The sequence below is a fragment of the Canis lupus genome, chromosome 10, assembly GCF_003254725.2.
Source record: "Canis lupus dingo isolate Sandy chromosome 10, ASM325472v2, whole genome shotgun sequence".
In the NCBI taxonomy this organism is placed as follows: domain Eukaryota; kingdom Metazoa; phylum Chordata; class Mammalia; order Carnivora; family Canidae; genus Canis; species Canis lupus.
Genome location: NC_064252.1, coordinates 25,719,954 through 25,746,951, shown reverse-complemented (window position 1 = coordinate 25,746,951; position 26,998 = coordinate 25,719,954). Strand labels below are relative to the sequence as shown.

The window sequence follows — 26,998 nt, the reverse complement described above, 5'->3', positions numbered from 1 at the left end:
TTTGTTATGCTCCATGACCAACTTAAAACAAATTTTACTGAACTCAAAGAGAACTTTGTTTCATTTATGTAATGATAGCACTTTATCTTTTAATGTTTTATTGTGTAAATTATACATTCTTATTTTAAGAAATTAAAATGAGTCAGAAGTATATAAGGTAAAAAGTAAAAGTCTGTCTTATTCCTGCTGCACAGGAAATTATCAATAATTTCTACACATTTTTTATATAAATTTTTAAACAGTAATTGTTAGATTTGGGTTTTCAAGCTAAGGCTTGAATGAATATTAACCATTGTCAAACCCTGTATATCAATTATTATCTATGCGTTTATGTGTATCTCTGTATCTGGCTCCATGTCCTGACTTTCCTCAGCTCTTTCTCTGCTTGGTCATATGGGACCTCAGTATCACCGTCATGTCTGTCTCCTTTCAGAGGTGTTCCTAGTCCTTCCTGGGCACTCCAAGGAAGGACTCCAAGGGTATCTCAGGCTATGTCCTGGACAAGGCCCAGTCTGCTGCCCTGGACTTTCCCAAGAGGAGTCTTTTGGCTGTTGCCCGTGCTACTGGTATTCTCTGTGGGAGGGCTTTTTTCCCCTGGTCACTAGAATGCAATTTTGTATGACCTAATCACTTTCTCTCAGAGAGTTCTGCAGTTTTACTGAAAGCCGCTATTGTAAATACTGAAGGAAGACAAGTTGACAGAGTTAGTATTAATGTAAAACTTCAGAAGCCCTTGAATCCTTTGGAGACAAAGTGACTATTCCTTATATTTTTCCCAAAGACCACTTCAGGGCTTATTTAATTTCCCTGCTGTGTACGTAAGAGAAAAAATTGAATAGCACTAACACAGTTACCCATGAATCTGTTTCATTGTTCCACACTTTAAAAGTTAAATATTAAAATTATGTTCTGTAAAAAGTCTTGATGACATATCAGGAAATCCAAAGGCGAGGGTATGGACTTTGTTGGCCTGATTCCTTTAGAAAGAGACTCGAGTGATCCGATTTATGTAGTATTTATGTGCCTATGTTGTCTCACTGATCTGAAAACAGATACTATTTTGTCTTTTATATGCGGCTTTGACTCATTGAATGCAGTGATTGGTTTTCTTAGTGCCTGGTCTAGCTATTACACAGTAGAACTGTGCATTACTACGGAGGCTCCAGTTCTAGTGTGGATTTACTGACACATCCTGGACTACAGCTATTTACTTATGCTGTGTCTTTTACGCTTTTAAATTGAGATATTATAAAAAATAATACACCTTTGTAGTCATTCAGTTAATTATTTAATTCACAAACATTTAGAGGGAACCTAGTATGTGCTGGTGGTCCCAGGTATGGTGTGCAGAGTTACATAAGGCAGTCTCTGCCTGTTGGGAACTTATAGTCTAGTTGAGGGAGGTAACCAAACCATAAGGGCAGTGATAGTGGCATTAACTGTGTGGAATTAGGAGCTAGACCAAAGCAAAGAATTCCTTCTGGAAGGAAGCTTCAGAAAAGAGGAGGTAATTAACAATTGAGTTTGGTTAGAAAAATAAGGAGTTTTTGTTCATTTTTATTTGGTGGTTGGCGAATGGGTGGGTGGAGGTAGGAAGGGCATTATAAGCAAAATGAACCATATGTCACGTGTATAACTGGTGAAGTCTAACAGGAGATGGTGGAAATGTTTGAGTTGAATAGTACTAACACAGTTACCCAAGATATATTTCAGATATCTTGCTATGCATTAAACCATGCCAAAAATTAGTGGTTTAAAACCACTTTCACAATCTCTTGGACAGAAGAATTCCAAATAATTTATGTAGATACTTCACCCTCAAGGATATGGAACATAACTCCTTATTCCATAAGTGTGGCTTCACACAGTGAGGAAACTTGACAAAGAGCCAGGTGGTCAAAATCTACATCGACAGGATAAGTCATACCCTTGTTGTGATGGGCTGACATGGCACCTTAGTGATCTTCTTCTCCAAAACCCATTGTCCCGCTCTAATCATGAGAAAAAACATCAGACAGATTCTGATAGAAGGATGTCCTACAAAATACCTGACCAAGACTATCCTCGAAACTGTCCAGGGAAAGCAAGATATGTCTGAGAAACTTTCCTAGCCAAAAGGAAGCTAAGGTGACGTCATGACTAAATGTAATAGAATATCCTGGATGAGGTCTTAGAATAGAGTAAGACTGTTAGGTAAGAACTAAGAACATCTGAATCAAGTGGATTTTAGTTAATAATAATAATGTGTAACTATTGGTTCATTAATTGTGACAAAGGTACTGAGATAAGATATTAATAATAGGGAAATATGTACATATATGTATATAAAATCACTCCAACTTTTTATTATGTCTCATAATCTGGGATTCACTGAGCTCTATAGGGCAATTCTGCTCCAAAGTGGTATTGACAGGGTCTGCAGTCATCTGGAGGGCCACCTAGCCAGAAACATCCAAAATGGCTCACTTACATGGCTGGCAGCTGGCAGTTTTAGTTTGAGGTTGTTGACTTGAGCATCAAGGATCTCTTCCGTATGACCTCTGTACATGGCTTGGGTTTTTAACAGCATGGTCACCCGGATCCAAGGAGTACTGTAAACATGCAGAAGTGGCAGCCTTAGAAGTCACACAGCTTTCCTTTCCCCACCTTCTGGTGAATTAAAGCCAGTCCCAGGGCTACCCCAGATTCAAGGGGAGGAGAAACAGATTCCACTTCTCAGTGGGAGGATTAGGAGAAAATTTGAAGTCATCCTTAATAGTGATTAGAGTGTTAGGTGCCAGCCAAAGAGAAGGGAATGACAGAGACCATTATCTAAGACTATCTTAGGCTAAGGAGTTTCAAGAACAGGCAACAGATTTCTAAAGTGTGGAGGTGAAATGTGCATTTTACTTTATGATTTGCTCTCCTAACAACTAGTGTTGATGTAGAGGATAGACTAGAATATCTGTGAATTCTCTAAAGAAAGAGAATCTTATTGGCCCAACCCAGCTTGTGGCCTGATTTCCATTAGGTCTTGAGTTCTTTGAGTCAGGTGGCAGGGACCACAGACAAGGAAGTAGATCTCATGAAAGGACATGTGAAGCAAGAGGCAATAGCCAACACTCCTGGGACAGTCTCCAATCAATACTGATACAATCTTTTACTGTGTTTCTTACCAAGGATAGATCAGAATTTTTAATTACTACTCCACAGCTATTTCTCACTTTACATTTAGTATAATTTAGGTTGATATTCTAAACGAGTTGGTGTTGGCTTACTAGTTGTAGAGATTCTGCAGCTATAGGCTTGGAATGTTTATTTTTTAAGTGAAATCTGGCAGGCATAGTAAAAATTAACATAAAACCGAGCAGTTGAGTGCTTGTGATCTTATTCTCTGTACTTCTTTGTATAGTTAAGCATTTTATAATAAAACAAAACAAACAAGCTTTAGAGTTTAAGAATTATAGCTATGGATTTAAGTGCTGATGTGTCTTTCTTAATTACCATAAATAAAAAACACTTAATCAGGAAGTAAACATTTTATAGTGTTCTCTTTGTTGTTATCAGAGGTAATAAATGAATAAATGTAGTCTTTGTCTACAAAGAATAAAGTGATCTATTGATTGCTTTACATCAAAGAGTTAAATGAGATGATTTAGACTAGTCTTTTGCTTTTCAATTTTTTTAAATTATTTTTTTTAGAAAGACCGTGAGCAAGCAGGGAAGAAGGGGAAAAGGGTTAAAGGAAGGAGGAGAGAGAGAATCTTAAGTAGGCACCAAGCCCATCGCAGAACCCAACATGGGGCTTGATCTCACACCCCTGAGATCATGACCTGAACCAAAATCAAGAGTCAGATGCGTAACTGACCAAGCCACCCAGGTGCTCCAAATCTTTTGCCTCTTTAAGTTTAGGATATCTCTGAGACTGACTCTGATCTTGCAAATGGTAACAAGATTTTATGGCTTTTGGTATTTTAAGAGCAGACTGGGAAAGAAACCATGCAGGATAGGTATTTTTCCATTTATTTTCATAGCTGGCAAACAGCATCAATTGGATTGGATTCCGAGTCTGACTCCAAAGTCCATGCTAACTAAGTTCAGTCCTCCATCCTTAAGAAGTTATATGCAGAGTAATCAATTCTGTTTACTTATATCAAAGAAACTTCTTAGAAAGGTCACCTGGTATAGAAGAATGCATACAAGGAGAGTGGGTGCTCTTTGCATATGAACAATGCTGCAAACCTTCCTTACATAGTTTTGTGCATGCCTTCATTTCTCTTGGGTGAATAGCCAGAAGTAGAATTGTGGGTCATATGCTAACTTTGTGTTTTATTTTTTGAAGAACTGCCAAACTGTTTTCTAAATGGCTGCACCATTTTATCTTCCCACTAGAAGTGCATGAAGGTTCTAATTTGTCCATATCCTTACCAATTTTTTATAGTATGTATTTTTTATTGTAGTATGTATTTTCATACATACTACATATGAAATACTATCTCATTGTGGTTTTGATTTGTACCTGGCATGCTTTTTAAAATGTAAGTGAAAAAATAATAATAAAGTAATAATAAAGGTGACCAGGTCCCACTCTGGACTTACTGAAATAGGATTTCAGGAGTTGGGAACCTGTGATCTCTGTTTTTCACAAGTGCCCCAGGTGATCCCTAAACCAGTAATGCGCAGACCACAGCTGAACTAAGGGGCACTCAGAGGAGGCAGAACCAGTGAATTCTTAAAGTTGTCTCTGAAAGGTAAGACATACACACACTTCAGAGTAGGGTTGCATCTGAGGAGGGAGGAAAAAGATTGAGTTTGGAAAGGGCTAGCTACACAGGGGACAGACCTCACTTCTTCACTATATCTGTATTTTTATTTCTTTAAAAAAGAGAGAAATCTGAAGCAAATATGATAAAGCAAATAGGTTAAATCTGAGTGGTCATTACATGGGTGCGTTTGTTATTTTATTCTCTGTACTTTTTTCTATATCTTAAAAAATTTCTCTAATTCATAAAAATAGAAAATTCTATTTTCTTTCTAGCCCCAACTGTCACATTTGTATTCCATCTAGCAAAAAAGAGAGAACTTACCACTTCCCTTGAAAGACTTTATGAAAGTTGCACATTCAACTGTGCTTTTATATTTCTTTGACCAGAATTTAATGACGTGGACACAATAGACTTCAAATGATGTTAGAATATGTGTTAGCTAAAATTTATAGGTTCTGTTGCTAAGGGGGGAAGTGCTTCTGTTTCTCAAAGTCAACCACATTATCCAGTACGCTGCTATTATACTTGCCTTGCCCATCCTGTAGTTGTGCAATTGATCTTTTAAACCTAGAATTTTAAAAAGGGGTTTTCAAAAGACTAATAATTCTTAGAGAGAAAGCAAGATCTTTCAATAAATGGTGCTGGAGCAACCAGATAACCACATGGAAATACATGAACCATGATTGCTCTGCCACACACCATACATAAAACCTAATTTGAGATGGATCATAGACCTAAATGTGAGGGCTAAAATTATAAAGCTTTTGGAGGACAGCATAGGAGATGTATCTATGAAGAAAAAAAAAAGGAGAGAGAGAGAGATGTCTCTATGACTTTAGGTAGATTGCAAAAAGCATGAACCATAAAAAAGAACAGTTACTCAGTTGAATTTCATTTAAAAAACTTAAACATCTGCTAATATGCTCACAGCATTAAGAATGTGGAAAAACTACAGGCTGGGATAAAACACTTGCAATACATTTATCTAATAAAGGTCTTATATCTTTAGGAATATATATAAGTATATACATTAACTGCATATGTTCATAAAAAAGACTTAGGTGAGAACATTCATGGTAGCTTTATTTGTAACAGCCCCAAACCAGATATAGTTTAACTATCCATTGACAGGTAAATGAATAAACAAATTATAGTATATTTGTTCTATAAAATAGTAATAACTAAGTTTAAAAATTAGACTTTTTTTTTTAAGAGTAGGCTCCATGCACAGTGTGGAGCCCCGTATGGGGCTCAAACTCATGACTCTGAGATCAAGACTGGAGCTGAGATCAAGAGTTGGATGTCTAGCCAACTGAGCCACCCAGGCACCCCTAAAAATTAAACTTTTTTTTAAACTTTTGATTTACATAAAAACACTGATGAATCTCAGAAACAGTATGTTGAATGAAAAAAGGCAAACAAACATGTACATTCTGCCACAATCTAATTATGTGAAGTTTATGAACTTCTAAAACTCACCTATGGTGATAGAATCATTACCTGGGGCATGTGTGACAATATCCATGGGAAAGGGCATATGGGAGTTTTTTGGGTGATGGAAACATGCTATCTTAATTTGTGGGGTAGTTACATGGGTGCAATCATATCTAAAATCCACTGAGTGCTACAGTTAAGGTTTATGTATTTTTCTATGAATTATACTTTGATTTAAAAAAAGACCCAATTTTAGGAGCTTCTACCCTTCTTTATTGTCTGCTAAGACCATTTTTAATATTTTCTCTGTCATCATCTATATTAGCTGTCCTTAACTTTATATTTCAGGAAATATGTATGCTTTTATAAAAGGATATTTTTAAGTAATGTCTACACCAAATTTGGGCCTAAACTCACAACCCTATCAAGAGTCGCATACTCCACTGATTGAGCCAGCCAGGCACTCCTGTATGGTTTCTTTTAAAACCACCTATAGTACCTGGAATGGAGGGGATGGTTAGAAAGGTATAGCATTTATAAAATGGATAGGATTTAACAATTAATTTGATGTGGAGGAAAAGGAGAAATCAAGGATGACATCAAGATTTTCCGCTGAGTGACTGGGAGAAAGGGGAGGCTGTTGTCAGATATAGGAAACATGAGAGAAGAAACAACTTTGAGGGAGTGGGTATGATGAGTTCTGTGTCAGAGTTTGAGATATTATCCTCATGACAGTGTCTCTCCCAGGTGAAAATACAGGGCTGGAGAAAGGATAATTCAGGGTTGGAAATACAGAATTGGAAATCACTCACACTGAATAGTTGAAACTGTGAGGTTACGTGAAATTTTGGTGGCTGAATGTGAAGAGATGAGTTCAAGGACAGACCTGGGGGAATAGATGTTTGGAGAGTAGAAGGAAGAAAAGCAGAGATTAGCAAATTAGAGAGTCAGGAAATAATTATCAAACAACTTTTTGTGCCAGGTTTATAATGAATAAGGCATTCAGTCTCTCTGCATCAAGAAGTTTGCATTCTTGGTAAGGGGAGATAGACAACAAAACACGTAAATAGGTGTTCTTTTCAGGTAGTGATATGTGTTATGCTAGAGTGACTGAGTGTGGAGCTCTTTTAGCTGGGGTGGTCAGAAAGTTCTGTTCAAAAGAAATGCACTTGAACTAATGCCTAAATGATGTGAAGGAAGCTTTCATGTAACAGTGTGAGAGAAAAGCTTTATAAGTCAAAGACATAATTCCAAGGTTCTAAGACTAGGGGAAAGAGAAGAAAAGAAATGGAGAGTGTGTTTAGCATAAGGCAGAGGAGATTTTCAAAATGATGGCTTTTTGAAAAATGGCTACTATGCCAACTGTTACTTAGAGGATGAGGAGAAATAGGGACGGTGAGTAGAAAGGATATTCCATAATAAAAAATCATTAAGAGTTGAAAGCAGGGGAGCACCTGGGTGGCTCAGTGGTTGAGCATCTGCCTTCGGCTCAGGTTGTGATCCCGGGGTCTTGGGATTGAGTCCTGCATCGGGTTCCCCACAGGAAGCATGCTTCTCCCTCTGCCTATGTCTCTGCCTCTCTCTCTGTGTCTCTCATGAATAAATAAATAAAACCTTTAAAAAAATTAAAAGAAGGTTGAACACTGAGTAATTATAGAATTGTTGAATCACAGTATGGTACACCTAAAACTAGTATAACTGCATGTTAACCATACTGGAGTTAAAATTAAAAACTTAATTAAAACAGAAAAAGAAATAATTGAAAACAGGGACTCTATCAGATATCTGCATACCTGTGTTCATAGCTGCCTTAGTCACAGTGGTCAAGAAATAGAACCAATCCAATGTTCATTGACAGATGAATGGATAAACAGAAAGTGGTGTATCCCAACAATGGAATATGATTCAACCTTAAAAAAGAAGAAAATTCTGACACCTGCTACAACATGCATGAACTTTGACATTATGCTTAGTGAAATAAGCCAGTCACAAAAGGACAAATACTATATGATTCTTATTTATATGAGGTGCCTGGAGTGGTTATATTCATAGAAACAGAGAGCAGTGTGGTGGTTGCCAGGGACTGAAGGGAGAGTGGAGTAGAAAGTGTAGGGCTTGAGTTTGTGAAGATGGAAAAAATTCTGGAGATGTATGGTGGTGATGGTTGCACAACAATGTGAGCATACTTAATACTGCTGAACTCTACACTTAAAAATGGTTTTAAAATACTACAATATTTTTTAAGATTTTATTTTTAAGTAATCTCTATACTCACCATGGGGCTTGAATTTATGAGCCCAAGATCAAGAGTTGCATACTGAGCCAGCCAGGTACTCCTAAAATAACACAATTTTTAAAAGTTATTGGGACTTCTCATACTGGGCAAGATGGAATATCAGGGACAGAATTTACCTTTAACCACTTAAAAATAGACAAAAAATATGATATATCTATACATCTGAAACAATGGTTTAAAAAACATTGGACATTAGGTAATGAACAGCAGTGATCTCTGAGAAATGGAAAACAAATAAGGTGAGTCCTCTGGACTACCCCAGCATACTGGCTTGAGATAGTTTCCAGGCTGCAGAGCAGGGAAGAGGAGCCCAGGCAAAGCCCAATGGACCATCTCAGTTGAAGCAGCCTTGCTGAGGGTCTGGGGAGACTAAGGAACCTAGAGATCTGGCCAGAATACTGGAGAGGGAAGAGTTACAGAGAGAACTCTAGAGATCTATGGAGGATTCACCCTGAGTATTCAGCAGATTACTTTTGAGCACATGCATATAAGACTATTCATGGTTGGGACAGGATGGGGAGACCCATCCAAGAGGATTAAAAGAAACAGTGCCCATAATATTGCCTCTTTCCACACCCTGGAAAACCTCATAATTCATGGAGCATTTGGTAGAGCCCTCAGTAGTGGTACTAACAGAGGCATCACCTCATTGGTAGGGAATGACTAGCCCTGGACTAAACACTACTTTGGTCCAGCCATGCACATCCTAAATGCAAGACACAAAAGGAATAGACTATTTCAAAGTAATCTGTGTCCCAGAACAAAGCTCAAAAATACAAGAATCCAGTAAAGTTCACAATATCTGATATCTAAGCAAAGATTATCAGACATGTAGAAACAGGAAAATATAGACCATGTGAAGGGGGAAAAATCAATTAATTGAAGTCAATCTACAACTGACACGGATTAAAATTAGCAGACAAGAATATTAAAATACTTATTTTTAAAAAGATTTTATTTATTTATTTGACAGAGAGAGAGAGCACAAATAGATGGAACAGCAGGCAGAAAGAGAGGGAGAAGCAGGCTCCCTGCTGAGCAGAGAGCCCAACATGGGGCTTGATCCCAGGATCCTGGCATTATGACCTGAGCCAAAGGCAGACACTTAACCTACTGAGCCACCCAGGTGCCTCTAAAATACTTATTTTATATTTCAGATATTCAGAATGTTGGGGCACCTGGGTGGCTCCATGGTTGGGCTTCTGCCTTTGGCTCAGGTCGTGATCCCAGGGTTCTGGGATCAGGTCCCACATCAGGCTCCCCATTGGGGAGCCTGCTTCTCCCTCTGCCTATATCTCTGCCTTTCTCTGTATCTCTCCTGAGTAAATAAATAAAATCTTTTAAAAGATATTCAAAATATTACATAGAAAAATGAAAGATATTTTTAAAGAAGACTCAAATATCTAGAGTTGAAAACTATATCTGAGATGAAAAATATACTGTATAAGATTAGTGGCAGATTAGATATCAGAATAAAAAATTAGAGAATTTAAAGTTACTCAATAGAAAATATCCAGCATAAAACACAGAAAAAGAGTGTAAAGAGCAAAATATGGAAAGATGATCAGTGTGCTATAGACAACTTCAGGGAACCTGATATACATGTATTTGTAGTTTCTGAAGAAGAGGGAAGGGAGAAATAATGGCCTCAAATTTGATAAAAACTGTAAACCCACAGACCAAAGAAGTTAGATGTTATTGAAACATGAAGAAAACCACACCAAAGCATATCATAATCAATTTACTCAAAACCAGTGATAGAGAAATTCTTAAAACCAGAAAACAAAAGACACTGTTAACAGAGGAACAAAGATAAGAATTTGTCTTTGGAAACAATGCAAACAAGAAGACAGTGGTCTTTAAAGTACTGCGAGAAAAGCTTAACCTTGAATATTGTAATCAGTGAAATTTCTTTCAAGAATGAGGGCTAAATAAAGTCTGTTTCAGACACACAAAAACTGAAATAATTCATCAGCAGCATACCCTTCCTTACTATAGGAAATGTGGAAGGGAGAAGGAAGGGGATGCCAGGTGGAAATACGAATCTATGCAAAGAAATGAAGAGCTCAGGAAATGGAAAGGACAGGGGTAGACACAGAAGACTTTTCTGTTACTTAAATTTATTTAAAAGAGAATTGATTGTTTGAACAAAAGTTACACAAATGTATTGTGGGCTTATATCTGTATGATGTACACTAACAGCAGCCTAAAGGCCAAGAGGGGGAAGATGGAAGGGTACTATTGTAAGGTTCCTATATTATATGTAAATTAGTATAATCTCACTTAAAGTGAAGGGAATGCTTCTGAGCTCCTTCTGTGAGGTCAGCATTGCTTTGATATCAAAACCAAAGACATTGCAGGAAAAGAATATTACAGAATTGGATCACTCATGAAGTAGATCCAACAATTCTAAACAAAATTTGAGCATATGATATAATACATGACCAGGTGGGAATTTTTCCCAGGAATGCACGGTTGGTTGAAATCCATAAATGTTTAATTAATCACATTAACAATTTTTTTAAAAAGTATGATCAACTCAATAGATTCAGAAAAATCATTTGAGGGATCCCTGGGTGGCGCAGCGGTTTAGTGCCTGCCTTAGGCCAAGGGCGTGATCCTGGAGACCCGGGATCGAGTCCCACGTCGGGCTCCCGGTGCATGAAGCCTGCTTCTCCCTCTGCCTATGTCTCTGCCTCTCTCTCTCTCTCTCTCTCTCTCTCTGTGTGTGTGTGTGTGACTATCATAAATAAATTTAAAAAAAAAAGAAAAAAAAAAAGAAAAAGCATTTGACAAATGCCACATCTGTTCCTGGTAGAAACTGTCAGCGAACTAGGAATAGAAAGGAAGTATTTGACTTGATAAAGAGCTTTTATGAAGTCCCTACAGTTAATGGTGAAAGACTGAATGATTTACTTCTAAGATGAAGAACAACAGGATGTCTGCTGTCCTCCCTTCTCCTTAGCATTGTACATATGCTGAAAACCTCAAAACATTGCTGAGAGAAAGTCAACCTAAATATATGGAGAGATATAGCTGTTTATAGGTCAGAAGATTGAATATTGTTTAGATGTTGCTTCTCCCCAAATTGATCTATAGAGTCAATTCAATTGCTATCAAAATTTTAGCAGACTTTTTTTTTGTGGAAGTGAAAAAGCTGACTTATAAATCCATATGGAAATTCACAGGACGTAGAACAGCTGTATTAGTTTGTTAGGGCTGCTCTAACAAAGTACCACAAACTGAATGGCTTAAACAACAGAAATGTATTGTTTCACCATATTGAGAACCAGAAGTCCAAGATCAAAGTGTTGGCAGGGCCTTGTTCCATGTGAAGGGACTAGGGGAAGGTCTTTTCCAGGCCTCTCTCCTAGCTTCTGGCTTCTAGTTTCTTGGCTTGTTGCAGCATGACATTCTTCCTGCAATCATGTCTGTCTTTGTGTACAGATTTCCCCCTTTTTATGAAAGGTCACCAGTCATATTGAATTAGAGCCCTCTCTAATAACTTCATGATTACCTCTATGAAGACCCCATGGGTTTTTTTTTTTAAGATTTTATTTATTTATTCATGAGAGACACACACACACAGAGAAAGAGAGAGAGAGAGAGAGAGAGAGAGAGATAGAGGTAGAGGCACAGGCACAGGGAGAAGCAGCCTCCATGCAGGGAACCTGACGTGGGACTTGATCCTGGGTCTCCAGGATCATGCCCTGGGCTGAAGGCAGCGCTAAGCCGCTGAGCCACTTGGGCTGCGCAAGACCCCATCTTTAAATAAGGTCCCATTCTGAAGAATTAGAGGTTAGGACTCCCAACGTATCTTTTTTTGTGGGGGGTGGGACACTATTCAACTTACAACAATAATCAAAACAGCTTTTGAGTAGAACAGAGTTGAAGTGCAAATACTACCTGATTTAAGAATTTTTATTAAAAAAATTTTTTTATAAAGCTATGATAATCAAGACCCTGTGGTATTGGAGAACAAGACAAACAGATTAGACCAATGGAACAGAGAAGAGGTTCTGACATAGACCCATACATATATGGACAAATGAGCTTTGACAAAGACAATTTTGTGGAAGCAAATCAGTGGAGAAAGGATATTTTTTCAACAAATGGTGTTAGAGCAACTGGATATCCATATGCAAAAAATGAATAAATAAATCTTATAGCATATATTAAAACAAAATTTTTAAAGATTTTATTTATCTATTCATGAGAGACACAGAGAAGTAGAGACATAGGCAGAGACAGAAGCAGGCTTCCAATAGGGAGCCTGATGTGGGACTTGATCCCAGGACCCTGGGACCATGACCTGAGCTGAAGGCAGATGCTCAACCACTGAGCCACCCAGGTGCCCAGCGTATAAAAAAATTAACTCAAAATGAGTATTAGATCTAAATGTAAAATCTAGAACTATAATGCTTCAGTAGAAAATATGAGAGAAAATCTGTGGTTAGGCAAAAATTTCTTAGGTACCATAGCAAAAGCACAACCATTAAATTTTAAAAATTGGTAAATTGTCTGGGGTGCCTGTCTGGCTCAGTCATAGAGTATGTGATTCTTGATCTCAGGTTGTAGGTTCAAGCCCCACATTGGGTGTAGAGATTACTTAAAAGTAAAATTTGGCAGGGGGGGCCTGGGTGACACAGTCAGTTGACCATCTGACTCTTAATTTTGTCTCAAGTCATGCTCTCAAGATCATGAGATTGAGGGCAGCCTGGGTAGCTCAGCGATTTAGTGCTGCCTTTAGCCCAGGTCATGATCCTGGAGTCCCAGGATCGAGTCCCACATCAGGCTCCCTGCATGGAGCCTGCTTCTCCCTCTGCCTGTGTCTCTGCCTCTGTGTGTGTGTGTCTCTCTCATGAATAAATAAATAAAATCTTAAAAAAAAAAAAAGATCATGGGATTAAGCCCTGTATTGGGCTCTGCACTTGGCATGGAGTCTGCTGAAGTTTCTCTCTCTCTCCCTCTGCCCTTCCCCAAACTTTCATGTTGGTGTGCTCTCTCTTTCTCTCAAATAAGTAAATCTTAAAAAGGAAATAAAATCCTAAAAATAAATAAAAATTGATAAATTATACTACATCAAAATTAAGAACTTCTGCTTTTTGAAAGATGCTGTTAAGGAGACCAAAAAATAAGCCACAGATTTAGAGAAAATACATAAAAAGCATCTGCCTGAATAAGGACTTGTATATAGAATCTATTAAAAACTCTCAAAGCTCCATAATAGGAAAAGAACCCAGTTTTAAAAATGAGCAGAGAATTGGAAGACAGTTATCTAAAGAATGGCCAGTAAGACAATGAAAAGATGCTCAACATCATTACTCATTAGGGAACTACAAAACAAAACGACAGTGACATACCACTTCATACCTGCTGGGTTGGCTGTTATCAAAGGGACAGAAAATAACAAGTGTGGGTGAGGATATGGAGAAACTAGAACCTCTAGACACTGCTAATGGGAATGGAAAATAGTGCTGCTGCTTTGAGAAACAGTTCAGTAGTCCTTCAAAAAGTTAAACATAGTTATCATATGACCCAGCAATTCCACTCCTGGGTACCCAAAGGAAATGAAAGCATGTGTCCACCCAGAAACTTGTACATGCGTGTTTATAACAGCAATATTCATAATAGCAAAAAAGTGGAAATAATCCAAATGTCCATTAGTGATAGTGTAGAGAAGCAAAATGGTATATCCATATAATGGGATAGTAGTATTCAGCAATAAAACAGAATGAAGTACTGATACATGCTCCAACTAGGATGAAACTTGAAAGTATTATGCTCAGGGAAAGACAGACACAAAATAGCACATACTGTATGATGTCATTTATACATGAAATGTTCAAAATAGGCAAGTCTGGAGAGACAGAAGTAGATTAGTGGTTATATGGGGCCAGAAAGGAAGGTGAAGGGAGGGCAGAATTGGGAGTGACTGTCGGTAAGTTTCATTTTGGGGATGATAGAAATGTTCTAAAATTGGATTGTGGTAATAATTGCACAACTCTGTAAATATATTAAAAGCCATTGAACTGTATACTTTAAACAGGTGAACTTTATGGTATATAAATTATATCTCAGTAAAGATACTTAGGGGGTACCTAGCTGGCTTAGTTGGTAGAGCATGCAACTCTTGATCACAAGGTTGTGAGTTGAAGCCCCACCTTGGGCATAGAGCGTACTTTATCTTTTTTTTTTTTTTTTTTTTTTTTTATTTATTCATGATAGTCACACGGAGAGAGAGAGAGAGGCAGAGACACAGGCAGAGGGAGAAGCAGGCTCCATGCACCGGGAGCCCGACGTGGGATTCGATCCCGGGTCTCCAGGATCGCGCCCTGGGCCAAAGGCAGGCGCCAAACCGCTGCGCCACCCAGGGATCCCTAGAGCGTACTTTAAAAAGAGAGAGAGAGATGGGGTGCCTAGGTGACTCAGTCAGTTAAGTGTCCACCTTTGGCTCAGGTCATGATCCTGGGGTCCTAGGATTGAGCCCCACATCTGCCCCCTGCTCAGTAGGGATTCTGTTTCTCCCTATGTCCCTTCCTGCCACTTGTGATTTCTCTCTCTCTCTCTCTCCCTCTGTCTTTCAAATAAATGGAAAAAATCTTTTTAAAAATAGGGGAGATTTAGATGTAGAGATACAAACACAGGGAGAATGCCATGTGAACATGAAGACAGCCATCTGCAAGCCAGGGGGAGAGGCCCGGAACAGATTATTCCCTCACAGCTCTCTGAAGGAACCAATGCTTTTCTTCATTTTCCACTTCTAGCTTTCAGGTCTGTGTGAGACAGTAAATTGCTGTTACTGAAAGCACAGGAGTTCTGGTACTTTGTCATGGCATCCCTTGCAAACTAAATATATAGTGCTAAGTACTAAGTATTTACCCAATAAAAAAGAAAGTATACATCCATGCAAAAACTTCTAAGTGAGGGCAGCCCCGGTGGTGCAGTGGTTTAGCGCCGCCTGCAGCTCAGGGCGTGATCCTGGAGACCCTGGATCAAGTCCCACGTCAGGCTCTCTGCATGGAGCCTACTTCTCCCTCTGCCTGTGTCTCTGCCTCTCATTCTCTCTCTGTGTCTCTATGAATAAATAAATAAATAATCTTAAAAAAAAAAAAAAAACTTCTAAGTGAATATTCGTAGCAGCTTTTTGCAGTAGCCCAAATCTGAAAACAGCCCAGCCACTCATCAACAGATGACTGGAAAGTAAATTGTGGTAGATTCTATGCAATGGAATAATACTCAGCTATAAAAGGGAAATGAACTACTGATACATGAAACTATGGATGAATTTCAAAGTAATTATGCTAATCAAAAGGAGCTAGACCAGGGATGCCTGGGTGACTCAGTGGTTGAGCATCTGCCTTCAGCTTAGGGCATGATCCTGGGGTTCTGGAATTAAGTCCCACATCGGGCTCCCTGCAGGAAGCCTGCTTCTCTCTCTACCTATCTCTCTGCCTCTCTCTGTGTGTTTCTCATAGATAAATAGATAGATGATAGATAGATAGATAGATAGATAGATAGATAGATAGATAGATAGATAAACTAGACCCCCCCCCACAAAAAGAGTATGTTCTGTGTGATTCCATCTATCTATCTATCTATCTATCTATCTATCTATCTATCTATCTTCTCAAAAATGCAAACAAATCTATAATGACAGGAACAATATTAGTGGTTGCCCAGGGAGGGAGAGCATGAGGGGAAAATTGACCATTTTTTAAATTTAAGAAAGTGCATAATGAAACTTTTAGGAGTGGCAAAAATAGTCATTTCTTTAAATAGTCATTTTTTTTATTGTGATGACAGTTTCATGGGTATATACATACGTCAAAATTTATCAAATTGTATACTCTAAATATATGTAGTTTCATATACATCAGTTATACCTCATAAAACTGTTAAATTTTCAAATAATTTTTTTAAAGAAGAAGGCAACCAATATTTATTGGTGATATTAAATAGAACAGTTTTTTTTGGTTTTTTAGAGTGACTACACGAGCGAGTAGGTTGGGGGAGGAGTAGAGGGAGAAAGAATCCTAAGCAGGCTCCACGCCCAACAAAGGGTTCAGTCTCAGGACCCTGAGATCATGACCTGAGCTGAAAACAAGAGTCAGACACTTAAGAGACTGAGCCACCGAGGCACCCCACATAGAGCAGTTTTGATAAAAGGAAAAAGAAGAGGCAAACAAGTTTTAAGAGTAGACCTGGATATGGTAGATTAAGCCTAGTTATTTAGTTATTAGTCCCTACTCCTTTCTAAAACTCCACTGAAATTATTTTAGCAAATATAAATGATTTCACCCAGCATAAATCTACCAGGGAAAAAGAAAAGAGCAAATGGAAGTGGAGATAAAATAGACAAGAAATGCCAACAAAATTTTGGAAGACAGGAAGTTTTTGGAGTGACACAACAGCAGCACGGTTGAAGAATTTACAAGGAGCGAAGCCCCAAGTGTCCTGCCCTGAATACCCACAGATGGGTAGCTGTCCCTCTTGTAACATGGCAAGGCTGAGGGTGGAGAGAGGTACCTAACTAAAGCAGAAGGGTTCAATCTAAGTCATAATGATGATTGACTGATGTGAGACTGTGCCAGCCAGCTGTCTTACAATATTCGGTCCCAGAACACTGGAAGCCAGACTTCTACCAGTTGGGCTGAGGATTAAAGTGTACCTCTCTGGGTAACTGAACAGCCCAAAGAGGGAAAAAAGGAATATAAAGATGCAGACACTTGAGCATTGTCCCTGAAATGGCCAGATCCCCTTCTCATATCCAAGAAGCCAACCACAGGGTAAGCAACCTTCCCTCCCTTTTCCATGTACAGAAAACCCTCCTAAGTTCTTTTTAGCTATGTCTTATATATCAGTAGATAACCAAAGATGACCAGACATCTGATAAAAAAACCTGTGACTGGAAGATAGCGACCAAAGCAAATATGAAAGAGGAACTTGAGGGAAACAAGTAGTATAGGGAGCTGAAGAAAATTCAAATAAACAAAACAGAAACACTCTCTAATATTTTCAGAGATAAGAGATGGCATTACAATCATGGAATAAGAACAGGGCTAAATAAAAGGAATATTCAGAGAACAAGGAAGAGCTTTCAAAAATTAAGTTACAATAACAAATTCTTTTAAAAATTAGAAGTATTGAAAGGTAAAGTTGAGAGAATCTCCAGAAAGTAGAAGAAAAATTCAGAGATAGATACAAGTGGTGAGAAAAGAAGAAAATTCCTGGATCAACCTCGAAAATTCAATACTGAATAAGGAATTCCTAGAGGGGAAAAAGTTATCAAATAAATTAGTCGAAAACATGTCTTAAACAGGAAGAACCTGCATTTCTAGATTGCAAGAACCTACCCAGAAGCTCAATAAATAAAAAAACTACCATACATAGTGGTTTGCATTTGTGGAACACTGAGGAGAAATAAAAGACTCTAGAAGTTTCTGGAGAATAAATAGATTCTATCCAAAACATTAGGATTTAGAATACTGTCAAATTTCTACATCACACCTCTGGGAACTAGAAATCAATGCAGCATCACTTCAAAATTGTGGAGGGGGGTATCCCTGGGTGGCTCAGCGGTTTAGCGCCTGCCTTTGGCCCAGGGCGCGATCCTGGAGCCCCGGGATTGAGTCCCGCGTCGGGCTCCCGGCATGGAGCCTGCTTCTCCCTCTGCTTCTCTCTCTCTCTCTCCCTATCATGAATGAATAAATAAAATCTTTAAAAAAAATACTTATCTGTCAATAATTACTTTAAAAAAATTGTGGAGGGAAATAGGTTTTCTAATAGGTAACTTTAATTTATTAAGAATTCTAATTTGAAAATATGTGTTTGGGTAAAAAAAACAGTTTTGTATGTCAATTATATATATGGATAAAATAAGGACAGTTTAGTCATTCAAGAACTCAAAAAATTTATTTCCTATATACCTTTTATCAGGAGATCACTGGAATATATGTGCCACCTTAACCAGAGAGTAAACCATAAAAGAAGACAAAGGATCTGGGGAACAGATGCTCCAGGGTAGGAAAGAAAGCCAGGAATTTCAGAGATGAAGGGGAAAAGACATGCCTGGCAAAGTGTCAGCTCTTTAGTGGCCTAGAGAGCAAACAATCTAGACTGGAACAGGAGAAAACCCCTAAGGAATGTCTCCAAGACTGGAATGAAATTGATAGATTACCTGAAGTGTTTGAATTTATTAAGCGGAGATTTACAGCTCTGTTGGAGAGTTTGAGGATGAATTAGTGAAATATGCATAATAAATTCTAAACCCCCCTACCCGCAAATTGAAAGAAAGTATAAGAAGAGAAAGTAGTAATTGTTAGTTCCAGGGGGAAAAAAAAATTGTACACGAAAAGCGAATTTAATTATGCTATTCCGTATGATTCAGCTGTATCTATTATTTACTTAGTAACAGCACTATTAGCACTGAATATTGATTTAAACAAATATGGTGACTTACATTGGGTGGATGGGGAAAGAGAGGTCCCTGGTGGGGGGTGGGGTATGGTGGCAGCAGAGAGAGTGCTATTTTTGTTTATAAGCCTGGTGTTATTATTTGACTTTTAAAATCATATCGGGTGCTGGGGTGGCTCAGTTGGTTAAGCATCTGCCTTCAGCTCAGGTCATGATCTCAGGGTCCTGGGATCAAGCCCTGCATTGGGCTCCCTGCTTAGTGGAGAGTCTGCTTCTCCCTCTCCTGGGAAAGAAAGAGCACAAGCCAGGGGAAGGGGCAGAGGAAGAGGGAGAAGCAGGCTCTCCATGGAGCAGGAAGCTGATGGAGGCCTCTTGATCCCAGGACCCGGAGATCGAGGCCAGAGCCAAAGGTAGACGCTCAACTGACTGAGCCACCCAGCCCCACAGAAGAGATTATAAAGTATTTGTCGGTTGAGAGGATGGATTTATTGGAAAGGAAGAAAGATTTCCTTAGACAGTAATGCCCCAGAGAAGGTGATGTGGTATATAGGTCATGCATTTAGAATATAAGTGGCAAGAGGAGCCTGGCAGAACAGTAGAGTGGAGAAAATGGGTGAAGATGCAGATTCTCTACATAATCCAGACAAGAGAAAACCAGGGGCATTGTGTGGGATAGGCTTTCAGGATAATCTTCAGAAAGAACAGGCTAGGGAGGATGCCTCACGCATGGGCTTATAATCTCAGAGGAGAGGGAGGAAAGTATAGAATGAATGAGTGAAGAATGTGGTGTAGGTCAGACATTCATTCAGTTACTCAACCCTGTGCTTAGCACACAAAAGGCATTCAGAAGGTATGTGGAATGAATGGCCAACAAGAAGGGTTGTGTTAGATTCTGGGATGCACAAGGATTACATTGTTTCTCTCCAAGGCTCACCAGCAGAGGGGAAATGGATGAACAAAGGATCACAGCTGCTTGCTGGGCCTTGCAGGATAAGTGGGAAGGAGCACCTTGGGAGGTTCCCAGGAGGAAGTGCTAGTAGTCAAAAATGCCTCCTAGAAAAAGTAACTATTGAACCGGTGTTTGAAGGCTTAGTAGAAGTTCACCAGACAGACAGGATGAAGAAGGGCCTTCCAGTCCAGGTGCTAGCTTGTGAGCATTGAATGGATGTTAATTGGCAGATGGTTGAAAAGGAACCAGTTTTGTAACTCTCTCCAGCTATGCTCTGTATTCCCTGAGCAGAAGAGAAAGAGGTAAGAGATTGGTAGGACAGAAGTATCTTCAAAACAAGTTTGTTTTGTGGATCCCTGGGTGGCTCAGTGGTTTAGTACCTGCCTTTGGCCCAGGGCGTTGGAGTCCCAGGATCGAGTCCCATGTCGGGCTCCCTGCATGGAGCCTGCTTCTCCCTCTGCCCGTGTCTCTGCCTCTCTCTTTGTGTCTCATGAATAAATAAAATAAATAAAATAAAATAAAATAAAATAAAATAAAATAAAATAATAAAATAAAATAAAATAAAATAAAATAAAATACAAAAACAACAAGTTGGTGTTGAGCAAATCGTATTTCAGAATGGAAGGACCTTGGTGTGGAGCAGCTTGGGTCCTACTCGGTGCCTCGCTGAAATAGGAAAAAGGAGAGTCACCCTGCGTGGCGTTGGTCTGACTGGGTCAAGCGCCCCTCCTGTGTCCTTGCATTGCTTTCTCCCAGTGTATGATCATATTTTTTTTAATTGGAGTATAGTTGACAGACAGTGTTAGTTTCAGGTGTTTCCACAAGTCTGGGCTTTATGCTACTGTACTCACCACAAGTGTAGCTACCATCTGTCACCATACGGTGCTGGTAATTGACTGGTTTTTGTTTGTCTTTCACACTAAGCTGCAAGCTTTTTGAGGGCAGTGACTATCTGCACCTAGCGCGTAATACGTGCTAAGTAAATGTTTGTTGAATGAATGAATGGTAATGGAGGCAGGCACCTGGGTGGCTCAGTGGGTTAAGCTTCTAGCTCTTGATGTCAGCTTAGGTCTTGATCTCAGGGTTGTGAGTTCAAGCCCCGCGTGAGCTCCATGCTGGGCATGGGGCCTGCTTAAAAAAAAAAATCTTGGAACTCCTGCAGATGAGGTCGAGGAGGAGAAGTAGCAGAGATCATCAAGTTAAGTCCAAAAATGTTCGTGAAATTTGTAGGAAAAAAAAGGATGTGAAGGGACCAGAAGTGGGACGTGAGAAAAACAGGAGGTGGCAACAAGGAGTAGTGATCTTTCTGGACCATTTTTATTGCCTTCTGAAGTGATGGAGACTGAGAAAAGTTGTGAACCCTCCTGCAGGGAATGGTGTCTTTTGGGAAAAGGCATTTGAATTGACACTTACAGAAATGAGTAGGAATTTGAACTGTATGTGGGCAGAAGACCAGAGCTTCTAGGCAATGCGAACAGTATATGTAAGTGCATGGGGGAGAGGGGCTGTTAAGGAGTTTTCTGCCTCCACCAGGGGTTCAGAGTGGGTGAGGCAGAGGCAGATGAAAAGATTACTTTAGACAAATGAACTGAACTTTTATCCCCCAGAGTAGGTGATGGAGTGCCACTGAAGAATTTACAAAGGCCACTTGATGGAAGTGGTTTGGAGGATGAGGATATATTAAAATGAGACGGAGGGCAGCCCTAGTGGCCCAGCGGTTTAGCGCTGCTTTCAGCCCAGGGTGTGATCTTGGAGATCTGGGATCAAGTCCCACATCAGGCTCCCTGCATGGAGCCTGCTTCTCCCTCTGCCTGTGTCTCTGCCTCTCACTCTCTCTGTGTCTGTCATGAATAAATAAATAAAATCTTAAAAAAATAATAAATAAAATAAAATGAGATGGGACCTGGAAGCACAAAGACCAAAGAGAAGGCTTTTGTAGTAGTGAGATTTAGAGAAGCTGGCTTTTAATTATGGCAGTTAAAGAGAAAAGAAAGGGTGCTGGATGTGAGAGCTATTTAAGAGGTAAAAGCCACAGTACTTGGTGATTAATAGGATGTGGGGTTAAGAAGGGAACCTTGGATTCTTGTGTGATGACAGGTTCCCCCCACTATCTGAAAGCAGAGCTTTCCTATGAAATCTTTCATAAGTCCAAATGTTGCATAAAACCAAGAAACAATGACCATTTTTTTTATATGGAAAAATCTTGGAGCATTCCCAAACCCAGAAAATAACCTCTCTTAGGTTTTTTCGATACTTTAAGACACATCCTGTTAACGGATGCACAAAATGACTCAAGATAAAGCACAGACGCTCACAGAGTTCAAAACTGGAGACTGGATGCTGAGATGCTAAGTGTAGTACTAAGGAAGAAGATGAGTGGTGACGCTCTTGCTGCTTAGGATGCTTGCTGCCTCTATAATGGCTGGCTGCAAAACCAATGTGGAGAGGTGTTTTGCTTTTTGCCTTTTTTTTTTTTTTTGTAAAAGTGAAAATTCAGATGTTTTCTTTTTCATTAGCAAAAATAGGTATTAATGTAGGTCTTTTGTAAAAGCAAAATGATGTAACACAAACTTTTGAAAAGTGGGGCATATCTGTATACGTTTCCTGTTTGGGGATTTAATGAACGATGGTACCATTTGCAGAGGCAGGGGATAAAAAAAAGGAGAGGAAATTTGAGGATAAAGATGTTTCATCTTGGAACTTATTGGGCCATCCAAGTGGAGAAGACTCATATGGATAACATGGGGGCTGGAGTTAAAGATAGGAAACCCATGTAGAGGAGATTGTCAAAGGTGTGGGTTCTTCAATCTTTTTGTTATTATTATTATTTTTTAAAGATTTTATTTATTCATGAGAATACACAGAGAGGAGAGAGGGGCAGAGACACAGGCAGAGGGAGAACCAGACTCCATGCAGGGAGCCTGATGTGGGACTCGATCCGGGGTCTCTAGGATCACACCCTGGGCTGCAGGCGGCACTAAACCACTGAGCCACGGGGGCTGCCCTCTTTTCCTTATTATTGTACTTACTAAGAAATTGATTATAGATAAGCTTTTTTCAAAAAAAACTACAAAGTAGAGGTAAAGGTGCATAATTTCGAGCTCATTTTTTTTAGAGCTCTTTAATTGGAGACAATTTTTAAAAGATGAAGAATCAAGAAATTTCTAGAATACATATTAAATGAGAGAATAGTCATTCTCGTCTTTAAGAAAATGATTGACAGGGATCCCTGGGTGGCGCAGCGGTTTGGCGCCTGCCTTTGGCCCAGGGTGCGATCCTGGAGACCCAGGATTGAATCCCACGTCGGGCTCCCAGTGCATGGAGCCTGCTTCTCCCTCTGCCTGTGTCTCTGTCTCTCTCTCTCTCTGCGTGTGACTATCATAAATTAAAAAAAAAAAAAAAAGAAAGAAAATGATTGACAAAAAAAAAAAAAAAAGAAAATAGACGCTTGAGCTTCCAAGAAGCTTGACAAACTTAAATAATTTGTCACGTGTTTTTCCTAATTAAGGTATAACATTTATATAGTTAAGTGCATAAAGTGGACAACACAGTGATTTTTTTACAAACATATGTATTCGCTCTTGTAATACAACCAGGTCATCTCTAGGTCCTCCTAAGTTTCCCTCTACAATCCTATTTTTTCTTCTAGAGTTTTTACGTCTAAGTATAATTTAGGATGAGAGAATCCTCTCTCTCCTTGGCCAAGTCCCATAGGCTGCAGAGACAGGAAGTTCCTAAGAATAAAGTCAAAACCTGGTTTGAATTTTACAGTATGCACAGTGTGTGTCTTTAATTATTCTTGAGTATGCTTCCTTCATTTTCTCTTTTTAATGGAAATGACAAACACCTCCTACTTTTTCTGTCCTTTTTGAAACTTAGCCTCTTAAGATTGTCCCATCTTCTCTGGCATTCTTGAGAAATGAAGGCTGTGGAGAAGACAGAATTTGAAAGCCTTTTGTTTACTTTGGGTTTCATTGTGGTTTATGTGTCTGTGTTACTGTTGTCTGTCTTCCAGATTATTAGTCCCTATAACTATTTTTCTAACTTGAGAATAGTCCTATCTATTTCCTTGAATACATCTGCTTGATTTTTTTAAAGTTAGGCCTTTTAGGAGAGTTTTCATAGAATTGACAGACAATCCCCATTTGTGGAGTATCTCTATCTCTGTCACTGATTTTCTAGATCAATAAACCATTTGGAATAGTAAAATGCTTTTTTTTCCCTTCTTGATACTGAGAAATAAATAAATACTGAGAAATAAACCATACATATAGAAAAGAAATACATAGTTAAAAGAATAGTTATAAACCACCCCCTGCTCAGTGGGGAGTCTGCTTCTCCCCTCTCTTTCTGCCCCTTCCTGCAACCTGTGTGCATGCTCTCTCTCTCTCTCTCAAATAAATATAATCTTTTTTTTAAGAATAATTATAAAACAAACACCCATATACCTACTACATCGGCCAAGAAATAGACCACCGGCATACCCCCGGACCCAGCATGTGCCCCTTCCTGATTGAATCCCCTTCCTCCCTTCCTAAGACAATCACTAGCCTAAATTTTTTGTCATTTCATTTATAAATACATTTTTAAAAAACTGTATGTATACACATATACCTCTATATACACATGCATATATGTAGTTTTAAAATGTATATATTTGAACATTGTGTCATGGAATTATACCATGTGTGTATTGTTTTGTGATTTGTTTTTCACCCAGTATTGTGTTTTTGCAACTGATCTAGGTTGCAGTGTGTAGCTAGAGTTCATTCACTTTCTAAGAGTATTCTGTTGTCTGAAAACACCATAGTATATTTCTTTTACTGCTTATATTTGCTGTTTTTTTGTTACAAATCTATGAAAAAATATTTTTAATATGTGTGAAAGTTTCTCTAGAGTATTCATCTAGAGGTGCAACCACTAGTTTGTACAATAAACACATAGTCCAATGTATCAGATAGTGGCAAACTTTTGAAAAGTAGTTGTACCAATTTTTCTTCCCACCAGGAGTAGATGAACATCGCTATTCCTCTGTGTCCTTGTCAACACTTGGTATTGCCCAACTTTTTCATTTTAGCCAACCCGATAGTTGTGAAATGGCATCTCTTTGTGGTTTTGATTGGCATTTTCCTGGTTGACATAAGATTGAACATCTTTTCATTTGTGTATTCTCAGTAAAATTCCTACTCAGTTATGTTGTAAAAATTTCTGGTACATTGTCTTTTTCTTACTGAGTCATAGCAATTCTTTATTATAGTCTGGATTTTAATTTTTTGTTACAATTATGTGAATTGCAAGTCAACACGCTTCCTTTTCTGTTCCACAAATCTAGTTACACAGGGAGAAATGCCTTGAGCAAACCTGGAGATTGAAAGCCACTGGCCCAGGCTTCTGTACCAGGCAATATAGTGTGGTGACCATGTGGTTCTGTACAGGGCAGGCCCTGGAACTTTGAGTAAGTTGCATCTTAGTTACTGACTACTGCTGCTGACCTGTGGTACTTACCTTTGCAGGTGGAACAGGAGGATTTTGTAATGGAAGGGCATGGCAAGACTCCACCTCCTGGTGAAGAAAGCAAACAGTGAGTCACAGTTTATTTAAAAAGGGTCCTATTACAGATCTTCAGAAGCACTTTGGTTAAACATGCAGAGAGCATGTTTGCAGAGGATGTATACGTTGTGGAACTCACCAGTTGCTTTGGTGGCTGTTAATGCATTGCTTCTATTTATAGACAAACTAACTGGAGGGACAAGAAAGTTGGCTTTGTAGTTTTTCACACTTGGCTAATCAAAATTTATGTTACACTTTAGCAAAGGCTTTAAAGGCTCAGGATGTTCCAAATTGAACTAATTCAGTCTGGTTGATATCCAAAGAAAGTTTAAAATGGTATATTCTTTTCTTACCTTTGTCTTTATGAAGTGCACTAAATTAATAGACTATTTCCCTACATTCCAAGTGTGAATTTATTTGAATAGTACTTCCTGAAATTCTATTCCATTTATTTATTTATACTTCTGTTCCCTGTTTAAATAACAAATTGTTTCCCTAAAGGAATGGGAATTATAAATAATATAACTTAGCCAACATTCTAAATAATTCAAGATGTCTCCCCCTGACTTCTTAAAGAGGGATCAGTTTTAAATCTGAAAGTGGGAGTCCTCAGTAGCTTTTTAGTGGCAATGAGCAGATTTTTTCCATCCCTTTGCCACAGAACTTGAAAAATTGTGTTGCAGAGAAGACTGGTTAAAGAAGACTTTTAAAAGAAGCACTGTTAAGGCTGGCCTGAAGTATTGACATAACTACTATCTTTTATTCATACAGTAGTCTCCTAAGCTAAATGGGACAGCAATTTGTGGAATTTACGGAAAATCTGTAGAAAGAAATTCCTCTTTCTCATCTTTTTTTTTCTTTTTTTCCTAGAAAATAGTATAGTTTTGGTCTGTCTTATGAAAATGATGTCTCCAAAACCCTTAGGAATGAATTATGCAGAATATGCTGTGCTGCCATGAGGCCAGGTTCATTAAAGGAGAATGTTTGTCTTGTATTTGTTGTGAATGGAAACCAGGATATTTTCACAGCTGGTTTAATTTGCTAACCAGGCAGTTTTAAAAATAGCTTACAATATAAATCCTAACTTTGCTGTATTCTGTCAAATGCACTTATATTCAACATGGGCTTATGAAATCAGTTCATCTTTAGCAAAGTAGGATGCCAAACATCTAGTCCTGGTGGAATTAAAGGAACAGTTGATATTTTTCTCCCTCTTGCCCACTCCCCCAACCCCACACTCTGGTGAAAGGTCTTATAATATAAAAATTATAGCTTCCATTTGATGAGGGTTTTCTGTGCACAAAGTACTTTGCTTAGATGCTGTGTCTGTTACTTCTAATTTTTGACAGTGTACCATTTTACTCAGAGATCATGGTAGGTAACTTGTCCATGGGAATGCAATTTGAAATGGAAGTTAAGCTTTGAACCTGTATCTTTCTGACATTAAAGTGTTTTCTAATATCTCCTGAACCCAAATCTTTTGCCAGCCTTGGTAGCTGTGTTCCTAAAAAGTACTATGGTTAACAAAACTGTGCCGGTATTAAGATCAAAGTCTCATGGATAAGAGGGAGTTGGGGGAAGCAATGAAAATGGCATTAAGCCTATTTT

At 38.7% G+C, this 26,998-nt stretch overlaps 1 protein-coding gene across 7 annotated transcripts in view; it reads left to right on the top strand.

The window, feature by feature from the left end:
• TNRC6B (trinucleotide repeat containing adaptor 6B) overlaps window positions 1–26,998 on the top strand; it is a 243,814-nt gene that overhangs the window by 72,674 nt on the left and 144,142 nt on the right. For all 7 annotated transcript variants that reach the window (XM_049115268.1, XM_025459179.3, XM_049115257.1 and 4 more), the window contains one exon: window positions 25,354–25,421. In XM_049115268.1, coding sequence (XP_048971225.1) covers window positions 25,354–25,421 — 68 coding nt within the window. Of the gene's footprint in view, window positions 1–25,353; window positions 25,422–26,998 lie in introns of those variants that run through there.